General features: G+C 44.8%; 1 protein-coding gene across 6 annotated transcripts in view; it reads left to right on the top strand.

Annotated features, from left to right (window-relative positions):
• Positions 1 to 15,661, top strand: part of LOC126278564 (transmembrane protein 234 homolog) — a 48,553-nt gene that overhangs the window by 13,207 nt on the left and 19,685 nt on the right. For all 6 annotated transcript variants that reach the window (XM_049978761.1, XM_049978760.1, XM_049978762.1 and 3 more), the window contains exons 2-3: positions 1,094 to 1,245; positions 1,415 to 1,481. In XM_049978761.1, the coding sequence (XP_049834718.1) occupies positions 1,102 to 1,245; positions 1,415 to 1,481 (211 nt within the window). In that variant the 5' untranslated portion in view covers positions 1,094 to 1,101. The remainder of the gene's footprint in view (positions 1 to 1,093; positions 1,246 to 1,414; positions 1,482 to 15,661) is intronic.

Raw genomic sequence — 15,661 nt, 5'->3', positions numbered from 1 at the left:
CACACACACACACAAACACATACACACTTTATACATCCTCCACTGCTAGTGCTGCCACCTGGCTGCAGTGGTTACTGCATGTTGATGTCAGATGCAGACAGTGGTCACATTAATGTGACTGGACCCTAAAATAGCAACAGCTCCCTCTTTTGAAGTTATTTACATGAAAGATTCCTACCAAAACCACTGGAAATCATTGGGATTCTTTGAATGTTGATTTAGTGAGACAACTGCTTCAGTCAATAAGTTGTGCATACCAGGAGCATTTTCTAAATTACCACACTAAATATGATAATCATGAGGGAGAGATGATCCATGAATCATACCCATGTGTGAATGTCTCCCTCTCTTTAGTGATTCTCATAGCTCTACTTAAACATTTTCCCTTTAAAGGTTCATGTACAATTTACTGTACTACTTGAATAATAATCTGCACACCAGTGCAAGGAGTCTGCCTGGTAACCAACTCTACAGCCTAATAGAAGTTACAGTGCAAGCTGCTTCCTGCACCCCGAGAGTTGAAAATAATTTTCTTCTCCAAAATATTCCCCTACATCATAGGTAGCACTTTTTTGGCTTAGAAACACAAGCTACTTAGTAACTGCACCAGGCTTTGTATTCCCCTTCCATAACTACTTTTTAGCATGTATAAATTTTTGTCCATTCTCCAGGCTTTCCCTCCCTAGCCATAGCTTGCAAATTATGTCCTTTGTCAGTCTGAAATTGTATGATTTTTCCCACGGTCTGTATAAGTGTTGAAACTATTGGAGTTGTTGACACTGAAGCTATCTGACTTTTGTCCCTAGTCATTAAGAAACACTGTGATAGAAGAGTGGGATTGTGTTAAATGTGTGACAAAATCTAATCTTAATTACTGATAACTAACACTATGTGTACAGTAACTGTATCAATGCTACTTTGATTCATTGATTTATTTCCTTAGTCAATTGCTCACTGCTGAACCATTGGATATAAACAAACAATTGTAATAGCACACAATATTATGCTGTACCTCAAACAGACTTGTTTCGATATGACCGCTTATGCAATAAAAAGCCTTCGCATTGTATCAAATTACTATTTCTGTTTGCAGCATCTGTAATGAGCCTTGTGGTTGCGGCTGTTCTATGGGGCTGCACTAATCCATTCATCAAAAAAGGAAGTTCAGGGGTAGAGGACATTAGTGAAAAATCTTCTACCAAAAAGTTTTTTAAAGAAATTAAATTCCTATTGAGTAATTGGAAGGTTTGTATACTACTATGGATTGTTTTTCTTTGACATTCATAGTCTTTTACATATTCAGTAACAAGTATTTTTTTTAAATACAAGTAAGTCACGTTATTCTTGCTTCTGATTTTTTAAACTGTAATCATCATGTATAGTTGTCTATAAATACTATTTACATCTTTTACAGTACATGACACCTTTCCTTTTAAACCAGAGTGGTTCACTTTTTTACTTTTTGGCTCTTCAAAATACAGGTGACTATATTTTTACCTTATTTACCGTATTCTGTGAATAATCTGTGAACTTCATATTGCTTAAAACACGTATTATAATCCATGATTTTTGTAAAGGAAAATAACATTCTGATGGCGTGCTTTTTGTTGTTCAGCCAAGGCACTGATTGCATTAATTTTCCAGCATGATATACTGATCACTGACACTGTGTTGCTCACACCTGAACTCCAGCCATCCATGAAGTATAGTCGGTGTTGCAATGGTGTTTGTAGATGAGTTCAACTCCCAGCCCCTGGTATGTCCTTTATTGCTTTGATGGATGAGATGACTGCTGAATTCTCAATATCTTCAGTGCTGGATCTAAGGTCTTGCTCAAACTGAAATCTCCATCTTGGTTTATTAGGTTTTTGAACATCTTTATTTTGGTAGACGGAGGCTGTCAGAGAAACTTGGTGTTTGCACCTTGTTACAGTTGCATCATATTTTATGTGAACAATAATCATGAAGTGAAATATAATGAGAGTAGAGTCAGGGCGCAAATTCCAAGCTTCTGAGACATTTTAACTAAAGATTCTATTGAAAAAAAGTTGAAAAACATAATAAACCAGGATGGAATTTTAAATTCAACCAGGACTCTGTATCCTGCATTTAGTTTATCAAAATCTCACTGTGTATCTCATCCATCAGACCTAGAAAATACTAAGAGAATGTGTGCTCCACTGAATATCACTGTAAGCTCTTAAAAAACATGAGCATCAAGGGGAGGAAGCGGATACTAAGAGTCAAAATGGACTATAAATAGCAGCTTTGATATGCACACACAGTTTTTTGGGAGGTTTTCGTCGGTTATGAGGTGAATACGTGAACTGGAAATCCCCTCCCAAATATTCTCGACTGAGAACCCATCTACCGCACTCCCAGCATACTGGGATAACAGCTCTTATGAGTAGTGAGGAAAGATTTAAAAAGTCTGACTAAAGTCCAGGCAGTTAGTAAGCTCTATAACACAGCTTGCAGCAAGTGAAGAAGACAACTTGTTCAGCTGTCAAATGTCTTGCAGAAAAATTGAGTCAACAACTTGGCTGAATATTCTAAAGTACCTTATTAATCAGTCACTGCCAGAAAACCAAAGAGGTCAAATTGTGTGTATTTCATCTGCGTTCAGCAACTGATGGGCAGTGTACATTGTAACTGCTAATACAGCATTTTAAAATATATGCCCAAAAAGATACAGTGGTCATTTCAGGGAAGTATGCTTTATAGAATTATCACAGTAAAAAAATTGTATGGGAAAAGTTGATAAGTACATGTGTGACATGTTTATTCTGTACTATTGCCAATATAGGATGAAACATTTTCAGCAAGTCACTTTTTAATAAAGTTTTTGGAAATAGAAACCATGTATTGAGTCAATAAGAATTAAAATTGAATGGTGCAACTTATCTTTCTCAGCTGTCTCAAAACTCCGAGACATTAAGCACATTGCATGAAAGAGATGTCATTAGGAATCATGCAGTCTTTTATACCATATTACTTCAGAGCACTTAAAAAAGATGATTTCTAGTTTTGGAACATTTGTACATATTAACTGGAGTGATCCAACAAGCTACCAAAAAATTGGAGAGACTAAACATTAATATTATGAAAAGGGTCGATTGCTACTCACCATATGGAGGAGATGTTGAGCCACAGACAGCCACAACAGAAAGCATACAGTTGAGCTGCCAAAAGGTGTTCTTCTAAAGTAGAAAACGCGCACATTCAGCATTCTTCTAAAGTAAAAAACAACACACACACACACATTCACACAAGTGCACAACTCTCCCTCTCTCTCTCTCTCTCTCTCTCTCTCTCTCTCTCTCTCTCTCTCTCTCTCTCTCTCTTTGTCTCTAACACATATATACGACCACTACCTCTGACCAATGGGTCTGGTCTCAGTGGTCAGAAACAGCAATCATGTGTGTTTTCTACATTAGGAGAAGGCCTTTTGGCCAAAAGCTTAAACATATAGCAGTCCTTTGGTCGTGCCTTTCTGCTACTCAACTTCTCCTCTATATGAGGAGTAGCAGTCTATCCGTAGTGGTAGTGGCAAATTATCTTGCTGCAAAGTGCTGCTTGTCAAAGAAGTTTATGAGACGTTATGTAGTCATAGTGTTGTTTACTCTTTTTATTTACTTTTGGTCATCATTTGTAACCAGAGATGTATTTTATGCATTGTCTCTGTAGTTGTGCTTTGTAAATGTTGACACAAATCTTGTCAGATACCAAACATTTAATGTTGACAACCACATTATCACGCCGCTTAGTGAGTTACATGACTGTGTCAGCAACAGCATACATGTAAACCTTCCCCACAATGTACACATGAGACAACCGTGCTAGCCATGCTGTGAAGTTCTCATGCAACTTACCGAGGAGCCTAGACTATACTTGTGTCAGAACTAGCAGCCACAAGTGAGATGCCATTGATCTCAGCAGTCAGCCATGTATCCATGAAACCATCTCCCTTTTGGCAACAAAGCCCAATACTTAGGCTTGCTCAATTGGAGAGCCAGTTTGTGTTGGCACATGTCCCTGCCGATGAGAAGTACAACTACGTCATTGCGGCACTAAATGAAAAGATGGACAGCAAAGCAAAGGATGTCCTAAGGAGCCAGAATATGAATAGAGCCAGAATATGAACAGTAACAGGTGATCCCCATGCCGTGGAATGGTACTCAGCAATTAAAATCACACTAATCAATGACTGTAACAGTCAGACACCAGGAGACTGGAGAAATTGCTGCACACAGAAGAGCTCGATGATCCAACACCATCGCAGTTATTATGTCATCTGTACACTTTGGCAAATAATGCAGTCAGTGGTAACATACTGTGGTGTATCTGGATATCACGCCTGCCCAAGGGTGCACAAAAGATACTTATGGTGTGTGTCAGAGTTTTAGACGCGCTCATGCTGACAGCCAACCATATAGTGGAAAGGTATCTGTGTGCAAGAGAGGCAACTGCCACACCACAACCAGAGAGTCCCACCACAGCAACATTTACATTGCTACAGGCACATCTGGCAGAGCTCACAGCACTGGTTGTGAATGTGCATTCTAGGACCAACCAATGTCGGCACCATAGCTCAACTTGGAGTCATAGCTGCTCGCCATCAACCTTGAGGATATGTTGGTACTACAGATGATTTGGTACAGAGACCATGAAATGTGACCTGCCATTTAATGACAAGGGCCCATTGCTGATGGCAGTTGACTCTACAGATCACTGAGCGATACACAAAATAGCAGTTCTTGACAGACACTGGAGCAGATGTGTCAGTTAACCCGGCCAAATGCCTACCTCATGGTAGTCGTGACGATTGTCACCTGTTTACCGCCATTGGTTCCAGCAGTCAGACATATGAACGGGTGACATTACCTCTCAATCTTGGTCTTCAATGTTGATTCAAATGGCAATTCATAGTCGCTTACATAGAGTATCGGATATTAGGAGCAGACTTTTTTCATACTTTGGACTTCTTCAGACCTCAAACACAACAGTCTTCTGGGCACGACAACCAACCTATGGAGCCAGAATATGAACAGTGCCGGAATATGAACAGTAATGGGTGATTCACCATATGTCGCACTCTTCCGCAGTATCTGGAGATTACGCAGTAGGCACCCACACTTGCATCAGTCAACACAGTATGGTGCACTACATGTTAACAACTCCTACACAACACCATCTATGCACGGCCACTGCGTTTGAAACTGTATAGGTTTAAAGGAGCAAATGAGGACTTTGCCTTCATGCTGGCGCAGGGAATCTGTCAACCATCTAGTAGCAACTGGTATCTGCCTCTCCAAATCCTGCCACAGAAAACTAATGGATGGTGCCCCTGTTGCAATTATCATCAGCTCAACAAACAGACTATTCCTGATTGATACCGCATGCCCACATTGAGGACTTCACACACAACATACATGGTAAATGCATCTTCTCTGCTATAGATGTATTGCGAGCTTACTGTCAAAAACCAGTCATGCCAGAGGACATCCCCAAAGCGGCTGAGTGTACCCCATTCAGACTTTTTGAATTTACTAGGATGCCATTTGGTCTATGCAACAATGCCCAAACTTTTCAAGGGTTTATGGACAAAGTGATACATGATCTTGATTTCTGTTTTATCTATATTGAAAATGTTTTAGTGATGTCCAGGTCAGAGGCAGTGCATTTAGAGCATTTATGCACGCTTTTCAACCATCTTTGTGCTCACAGTTTGCTTATAAATCCATTGAAGTGTGTTTTCGGAGCACCAGTGGTGCACACCATCAACACCCATGAAACACAGCCTCCACAAGAGAAAGTCAAGACAGTATTGAATCATCCACAACCAATAACAATACATGAGTTCGTCAGTTTCTAGGTGTCACAAACTTATATAGGCATTTCATTTGTAACTATGCCTTATTGGCGGCACCTTTAAATGAATACCTAGGAAAATGTGTTAAACTGGTATTCGAACCCGGGATCTCCCATGTACTAGGCAATTGCATTAAGCACTGCACCACACAGACACAGTGTTGATCACAACTTCGTGGACTATCTTTGCATGCTTCTTGGCCGACCCACTTAGCATCATCTACCCACAGTCCCTGTCCATGTCCTGAAGACTTGTTCAAAAGAACAGACACAGTGCAGAATCCACAACTAAATTGGAGGGGGGGGGGGGGGGGGGGGGCGAGAAAGGAAAGGAAATTGAAGCGATTATTGATATCAGCTGCATTGGAACTTTACATAGACTCAGCAGGCAACGAATATAAATGTGTGCCAGGCCAGGATTTGAACCCATGATCTCCTGATTATTAGGCAGTTGCATTAACCATGTCCGAAAGAAGAGACACCAAGCATTCATATAATTGATATGCCTTGGTGGCAATGAAGCGACCTTCTTCAGTGTGGATGCATGATTATGTCTGACCTCCTGCAGGAATCTCAAAGTAGTGAGCATGGAGGACATGGCATTGGCAGAAACTGTGGATAGGTGGCTCTTGGTGGGAGTTTATGTCAGCCGAGAGGCATGCTAAGATAGTCCACACAGTTGCTATTAACACTGTGTCTGGGTGTTACAGTGGTTAACACAACTGCCGATCCGGCAGACATTTTCACTTGTCAATGCAGCTGACATCAATAATCCCTTCCCTTTTCTTGCCATTCCTTTCTCCCCCCTCCAGTTTCAGTTTACATATAATGTATCACAACTGCAGATTTGAGATGTTGTGCCTGTGCTTTCAGACACTTCCAAAAGAACAGACACCAAGCATTAACATAAAAGATTTTTTTTCCTAATTTTTTCCTTGTGTTCTCATATACTGTTTTGTTTTACAATGCATCAATTCTTTATGTGTTATTTAAGAGAGTAAATGATCCCACTGAGTGGAGAAACGTCTCCTAAACATGTTTGGGTACTAAAACAAGAAAAATTGTGTTTCCTCGAGGCAGGACCACAATTCCTTATACTGTATTAGGAAGCAAATGCAGACAAGAAAAGAGGTTCAACCACAAGATGATTATAAAAACGGTTTAAATCATGAATTGAAAATAAGATAGGAAGATGATGATAGTGCTGCCTTCATGGAAAGGGGGGGGGGATGAATGTTGGGAGAAGGCAGTACACAATCTTAAAGAAGAAGTGACGTGAACAAAAGAGAGTAGCTGGAAACGGGTTAACAGAGGTGTCATCCAGGAGGATTGTGAGACCATAGGGTATTCTGGAGAGATAATTCCCAAGTGTGTAGTTCAGAGAAATGTGTGCTAGAAGGAAGAATGCAACAGCCTGTGTAATGAAGGAGATCTTGAAAGTCACTCATATAGGGGTGTGCGGTATGTTGGGCAACTGGATGTTCAAGTTTGCGGCTCACCACAGATTGGCAGTGGCCATACATATGAGTAGACTGTTGGTTACCTATCATATCTACAGAAAATGCTTTGCAGTAATTGTGACATAGCTGACATATAACGGCTGTTTTCACATGTGGCCCTGTCTTTTACTGGGTAGGAAATGCTTGTGGCTGGGCTGCAGGAGGCGGCGGGTGGCTGCGTGGGATAGGTCCTGCATCTGGGTTGACAACAAGGAGTGTTGGGTTGGAATATGGATGGACAAAGATAGTCTATAGGTGGATCGGTGAAGGGACACTTCTTTGGTTGATGTGAGTAGATTTCTGGGTAAGTACCATAATCGAAGCACTTGTGAGGAGGTTGTTAAGCTTTTCAAGGTCAAGTTGATACTGGGTGATTGTAGGAGTGCTCATCGACGGGTGGTTAATAGATTTTGTTATAACCTTTAATCACAATAATTGTGTGGATATTCACACTCTCTCTTAGAAACAATAGCTGATCACATGATTACAACTCAGTCTCTCGTATTCGACTGCCGTGCCGTGACATGCGGCCGGCGCCGTTCCTAGCTAGGTGGCGCTCCCGCGCTCAGCCGATATGCGCAGCACCTCTATTGCCGTTTGTGCGTACTGTCGTGGCGGCACTGTTAAATGTCGTGGCACTATCACAACACTTTTCCCCCCTTGAAAAAAAAAAACACTCACTTCGTTGGAGACATGGACAGCGCGGAGACATCCATGGCCTCTTGTGAGGCCCCGAGGAGATCCCGCGCAGAGACACGAGAGTATGGTCGAAAATGTCCAGGATGGAAGCTCGTGCGTGGAACGTGCCTCCTGGATGAGATGATGGGTGAAAACTCCGGAGCAGCATCCATAGGTGTCATGGACCTGGAAGTGTGCTCCAGCAAGATTGGTCCCGGAGAAGGCGGCGTCGCGACTGGGGCCGGTTCCGGCATACTCGGAAGCGGCAGCGACGTCGGCTGCATCAACACGGATGGTAGATCGGCAGCAGCGACAGGACTGGCGTCTCGGGCTGGTGGAGGCGGAGGATGGGGTGGTGGCACCAGCGTGGCCACCACTCGTGGGTGCATCTGGTCGTAATGGCGAACAACCGTGCCATCGCCCGTACGGATTTCACAAAGCCGGCGGCCGCGAAGAGCCTTGACCACCCCTGGAATCCATTTAGGGCAAGATCCATACCCTCGTGCCCACACATCGGCGCCCACCGAGTATTTTCCCGCACTAGGGGACTCAGTACAAGGCCTGATAGGGTGAAGCAGGTTCAGTAGAGTGCGCGGTTGGCGGCCATGCAAGAGTTCAGCAGGGCTGCTATCACCCAGAGGCGTGAAGCGATAAGAACTCAGAAATTGCAGCAGGACGTCATCTGTGGAAAAATCAATAAGGAATTTTTTCATCTGGCATTTGAAAGTGCAGACAAGGCGCTCGACCTCCCCATTCTATTGCGGATGGAAGGGAGGTGCTGTAACATGATGAATCCCTTGTCCAATACAAAAATCACGGAAGGCCGGCGAAGAGAACTGAGGGCCATTGTCCGTGACGATCGTGGATGGAAGACCTTCTAGCGCAAAGATTTTGGACAAAGCCAGCGTCGTCGCCGCAGTGGTGGGTGACGAACATCTAACAACAAACGGAAACTTCGAGAAGGCGTCAATCAACAGTAGCCAATAAGAACCAAGGAAGGGGCCAGCAAAGTCAGCGTGCACCCGTTCCCATGGCTGAGCTGGATCAGGCCACGGAGAGGGCATTGTACGAGGTGCCACCAGTTGTTGAGCACACTGGCCACATGCAGCAACCATATGGGCGATGTCCAAATCAATACCAGGCCAATAAACGTGCCAGGGACTTAGTCCGAGAAATACCCCAATGGCCTTCGTGCAACAGTTTGAGAACATCTTTGCGAAGAGAGGCTGGCACCATGACCCGTGGAGATGCGCCATCTGTGGCCAGAAGAACAACACCATCACGAACAGACAGACGAAGGTGCAAGGTATGGTAGTTGCGAAGGGGATCCGATGCCCGGCCCTTGGTCCTGTCCGGCCAACCTCGTTGAACAAAACCGATCACCCGACGCAGGACCGGGTCCTGCGCAGTAGCCGACGCGACCTGCGAACCTGTAAGTGGAAAGCCTTCGACCACACGACGTTCTTCCTCATCAATGTGGAAACAGAGGAGTTCATCACGATCGAAAACAGGGTCGGGGCCCATCGGCAATCGCGACAATGCATCAGCATTGGCGTGCTGGGCCATGGGGCGATAGTGAATCTCATAATGAAAATGAGACAAGTATAAGGCCCAATGTTGCAGGCGGTGAGCTGCCTTATCCGGAAGTGACCCCGATGGGCTGAACAGAGAGACCAGCGGTTTGTGGTCGGTGATGAGGTGAAACTTAGAACCATACAAAAAACGCTGAACTTTTTTAGAGCATAAATGATAGCGAGCGCCTCCTTTTCGATTTGATAGTAACGCCGTTGCGCCTCGTTGATGGTCTTGGAATCATAGGCGATGGGTCGTTCCGACCCATCCTCATACCGATGGGCGAGAACAGCCCCTAGGCCATACTGTGACGCGTCAGTCGCCAGAACCAAGTGCTGACCCGGACGGAATGTGGCAAGACAAGGCGCCAACTGCAAATGAGGCTTCAGGCGGACAAAAGCCTGCTCACACCCGTCGGACCAACAGAAGGGGACATTTTTGCGTATCAGCTGATGCAGAGGAGAAGCTACCGCCGCTGCGGATGGAATGAATTTGTGATAATAAGCAATCTTGCCTAGAAACGCCTGAAGTTCTTTGACCGTAGACGGCCGGGGTAGAGCGTTAATGACCGCAACGTGCTGACGGAGAGGACGTATACCCTCACGGGACAAGTGGAAACCAAGATACTCAATGGAGGGTTGGAAGAACTGTGACTTGTCCAGATTGCACCTCAACCCAGCCGAATGCAAAACCCGAAACAGTGAATGTAAATTACGAAGGTGCTCCTCAGTGGAGGCTCCCGCGACAACAATGTCATCCAGATAGTTTATGCAGCCGGGAACGGAAGCCGTGAGCTGTTCCAAAAACCGCTGAAAAATGGCTGGTGCACTGGCGACGACAAATGGTAATCGCTGGTATTGATACAACCCACAAGGAGTGTTGATAACGAGAAATTCCTTGGAAATAGCGTCCAACGGCAACTGATGGTACGCCTCCGATAAGTCAAGTTTGGAAAAGAACTGACCCCCAGCGAGCTTGGTAAACAACTCCTCAGGACGGGGAAGAGGATAAGTGTCAATGAGGCTCTGAGAGTTGACGGTGGCTTTAAAGTCACCACACAATCGCAGACTCCCGTTTGGTTTAGAAACCACCACGATCGGCGATGCCCATTCGCTGGAGGTAACCGGAAGGAGAATCCCTGAAGCTGTTAACCTGTCTAGCTCAGCCTTGACAGGTGCACACAACGCCACCAGAATAGGGCATGCCCGGAAAAACTTAGGGCGAGCCGTAGGTTTAAGAGCACCGTGGGCTTCAAAATCCTTGGCACAACCCAGACCAGCAGAGAACACGGACGAAAATTCAGAACACAATCCATCCAACTGTTGATACGGAATATCCTCAGATATGAGGTGCACATCATCAGCAATGGTGAACCCGAAAAACTGGAAAGCATCATAACCGAACAGGTTTTCAGTGCCTGCATGATCCACCACATAAAACGTGAGGGGCCGAACAACAGACTTGTAGGCAGTGGAAGCATCAAACTGGCCCATGATAGGAATTTTCTGTTTATTATAAGTCCGCAGATTTCGCGTAACTGGAGACAAAGGAGGGGAGCCCAACGCCAAATACGTGCGAGAATTAATGAGAGTTACTGCAGAGCCAGTGTCCACTTGCATGCGGATGTCTTTATTCAGAACACGAACAGTAACAAACAACTTATTTGTTTGAGAAAGCACACAGTGAACATCCATGTCCGACGCCTCGTCCTCGTCGACAGGAACTTTATGGGACTGACACACAGAAGCAATGTGGCCTTTTTTCCTACATGAATTACACGTGGCCCAACGTTTTGGACACGCTGCCCTGTCGTGCTGTACGAAACAACGGGGGCAAGAAGGAAGTGCGGAACGAACCAGCTTCTGTGGTTGCTGGTTTCGCTGCGAGCGTTGCGGCCCAACGCGACGTTGTTGACGTGAGTGAACCGCCGCCACATCGTCGTTCTCCTGTGAAACAGGCAAATTGCCCATGTCGAGAATTGACTGTACAGCGCCTACATCACGCCACGCGTCGAATTGCGCAGCAGCAGCATGAGACACTTCAAAGGATTGAGCGATGCTTAGAACTTCCGACAACGACGGGTTTGGCAGTTGGAGGGCACGTTGCCGAACTTCTTTATCAGGAGCAAGCCATAGAATAGCATCCCTAACCATTGAGTCAGCATAAGACTCGTGATGTGTGTCCGTGACAAACTGACATTTCCTACTCAGACCGTGTAGTTCCGCCGCCCAAGCCCGGTGAGATTGATGGGGCTGTTTACGACACCGGTAGAACGCCACACGGGCGGCAACGACGTGGGCATTTTTTCGATAATAGTCAGACAATAAGTCACACATTTCTTGGAAGGACAGGGAGGCAGGTTCCCGCAGAGGGTCTAACTGAGATAGCAGCTGATAGACTCGAGGGGAAATCCAAGATAGAATTAACGACTTACACATAGGAGCGTCGACAACACCGAAAGCCAAGAAGTGTTGCCGCAAACGCTTCTCATAATCCTCCCAGTCTTCAGCGGCCTCGTCATAAGGAGGGAATGGAGGCAGAGAAGAGGAACACAGACGATGAGTAAGTGACGTTGACAACGCCTGAATCGCTGCCGTCAGCTGTGTTTGTTGAGCCTGAATAGTAGCCGTCAGCTGTGTTTGTTGTTCAATGAGCGCTTGCATAAGCTGTTCCATGTCTGCCCCGTCACGAACACGCAAATCCACAACGCAGTGAAAACATCCCATCCTCGTCGCCAAAAAGTGTTATAACCTTTAATCACAATAATTGCGTGGATATTCACACTCTCTCTTAGAAACAATAGCTGATCACATGATTAGAACTCAGTCTCTCATATTCGACTGCCTTGCCGTGACATGCGGCCGGCGCCGTTCGTAGCTAGGTGGCGCTCCCGCACTCAGCCGATTTGCGGAGCGCCTCTATCGCCATTTGTGAGTACTGTCGTGGCGGCACTGTTAAATGTCGTGGCACTATCACAACAGATTTACTGGTCTCAGAGGATGATATGACAGAGAGATCTGTATATAGCTGAGCTGGATAGGATATTGTCTGTCAATAAAGGTTCTGGTAAGGTTGTCAGTATATTTTGTCAGATCAGGCTTTCCAAGGCAGATAGTTGTCAAAGCTGTAAAGAAGAGGCTTTTCAACATGGAATGGGTGATAGCAGTCAAAGTGGAGGTACTCTATGTGGTTGGTGCACTTGATGTGAAAAGATGTTCTCGTGGAGCTGTTGTCTAAGAGTGCAGATTGGCATTTAGAAAGATGGCTTATGCATCTGAGAAGGAGATCAGTGGAGCAGGTTTTGGAGTTGGTGCTGAGGATCTGGATAAATGTTGTCCTCATCATGAGTCCAAATCACGAAAATGTCATCAATGCATCTGAACCAGTCAAGGGTTTTAGGTGTTGACTTGATAGGAAGGATTTCTCCAGATGGTCTATAAATTAGTTGAAACTTCCTGGCAGATTAAAACTGTGTGCCGGACCGAGACTCTAACTCGGGACCTTTGCCTTCCGCGGGCAAGTGCTCTACCAACTGAGCTACCCAAGCACGACTCATGCCCCATCCTCACAGCTTTACTTCTGCCAGTACCTTGTCTCCTACCTTCCAAATTTTACAGAAGCTCTCCTGCAAACCTTGCAGAACTAGCACTCCTGAAAGAAAGGATATTGCAGAGACATGGCTTAGCCACAGCCTGGGCGATGTTTCCAGAATGAGATTTTCACTCTGCAGTGGAGTGTGCGCTGATATGAAACTTCCTGGCAGATTAAAACTGCGTGGCGGACCCCAGGCTGTGGCTAAGCCATGTCTCCGCAATATCCTTTCTTTCAGGAGTGCTAGTTCTGCAAGGTTTGCAGGAGAGCTTCTGTAAAGTTTGGAAGGTAGGAGACGAGGTACTGGCAGAAGTAAAGCTGTGAGGACGGGGCATGAGTCGTGCTTGGGTAGCTCAGTTGGTAGAGCACTTGCCCGCGAAAGGCAAAGGTCCCGAGTTCGAGTCGCGGTCCGGCACACAGTTTTAATCTGCCAAGAAGTTTCATATCAGCGCACACTCCACTCAGAGTGAAAATCTCATTCTATAAATAAGTTGACACAAGATGGTGCCATGTGAGTACCCATGACAGTATCACTGATTTGGTTATAGGTTTGGAATTCAAAAGTGAAATAATTGTGGGTCAGGATGTGGTTGGCTACGAGGATTAGGAAAGAAGGGATGGGTTTGGTCTCAGGCAGGTGGTCACTGGAAAAGGTAGTGTTCCATGGCTGCAAAGCCATGGGCATGAGGGTTGTTGGTGTATTAGGATGTTGCATCCACAGTAACCTACAAGGAGTTTGGAGTAATGGGACAGAAACTGTGAAAAGGCATGAAGGAAGCGAGCAGTTTCTTGAATGTATGGTGTGAGATTACAGACAATAGTCTGGAGGTATTGGTCAACATAGGTAGAGGTTTGCTCTGTGGGTGGATTGTACCCAGCCACAATGGGATGACCAGTAGGGAGAACTGAGGATTTGGGTTTGGGGAGTATGTAAAAGGCAGGGGTGCTGAGGGTAAAAGAGGGGGGTGGGGATTGCTGGTGTGAGGAAGGAAATGCATTCAGGTGTCACGTTTTGGGATAGAGACCTAAGGGCTTCAGGAACTGCTGGAGGTCATGTTGGACTTCTGGAATGGAATCATATCTGTAAGGTTTGTATGCAGAGGTGTTGGAAAGTTGATGGAGGTCCTCAGTCACATAGTCACTGTGATTCATGACCATTGTGGTAATGTCTTGGTCTGTGGGAAGGATGATTAGATCTTGATTGGTTTCCAGATAACAGATAGCTGTGTGTTCTATTTGAGTGGTGTTGGACTCGCAAGGAAGAGATGTAGGAAAGGAAGGTGAAGTCAGGTTAGAAAGGGATGACCGCAGGATGAAAGAGAAGGAAGATCATGGTTGGAGGGAAGTCAGAACTGTTTCATCCCCTTGTGCCATTTAGTTCAAAGAAATCCATGCCCAAACTGTTGGAGATGACAAGTGCTAAACAGGCCAACATGCTGTGCTACACAGTTGCAATACAAGCTGACGTCTGGATACCTTCTATGTAGATAAATGCTGTTTTTTTCATATAAAGATTCCAAGACTTACCAAGCGGGAAAGCGCCGGCAGACAGGCACATGAACAAAACACACAAACACACACACAGAATTACGAGCTTTCGCAACTGGCAGTTGCTTCGTCAGGAAAGAGGGAAGGAGAGGGAAAAATGAAAGGATGTGGGTTTTAAGGGAGAGGGTAAGGAGTCATTCCAATCCCGGGAGCGGAAAGACTTCCCTTAGGGGAAAAAAAGGACAGGTGTACACTCGCACACACACACACACACACACACACACACACACACACACACACACACACACACACACACACACACACACACACATATATATATATCCATCCGCACATACCGGATATGTGTGTGTGTGTGTGTGCGAGTGTACACCTGCCCTTTCTTTCCCCTAAGGGAAGTCTTTCCGCTCCCGGGATTGGAATGACTCCTTACCCTCTCCCTTAAAACCCACATCCTTTCATTTTTCCCTCTCCTTCCCTCTTTCCTGACGAAGCAACTGCCAGTTGCGAAAGCTCGTAATTCTGTGTGTGTGTTTGTGTGTTTTGTTCATGTGCCTGTCTGCCGGCGCTTTCCCGCTTGGTAAGTCTTGGAATCTTTGTTTTTAATATATTTTTCCCATGTGGAAGTTTCTTTCTGTTTTATATATATATATATATATATATATATATATATATATATATATATATATATATATTTTTTTTTTTTTTTTTTTTTTTTTTTTTTTTTTTTTTTTTCCCTCCATGCAGTACTGTTCTTGTGGACATCAGAACTAATTCAGTTAATGTACCTTTTTTAATATGTATATTTTTAATAAAATCTTTCAAACATTACTTCAGAATATAAATATGAATGTATATTGTTATACATAAACAATAATTTAATAGAAATTATAATCCTCTATGGCACCTTCAGGTGTGATTTCTGAAGAAGGTATGTTATAACA

This window comes from Schistocerca gregaria, chromosome 6, assembly GCF_023897955.1.
Source record: "Schistocerca gregaria isolate iqSchGreg1 chromosome 6, iqSchGreg1.2, whole genome shotgun sequence".
In the NCBI taxonomy this organism is placed as follows: Eukaryota; Metazoa; Arthropoda; class Insecta; order Orthoptera; family Acrididae; genus Schistocerca; species Schistocerca gregaria.
Note: the sequence above shows the minus strand (reverse complement) of the source record. Positions and strands in the feature narration are given on the sequence as shown.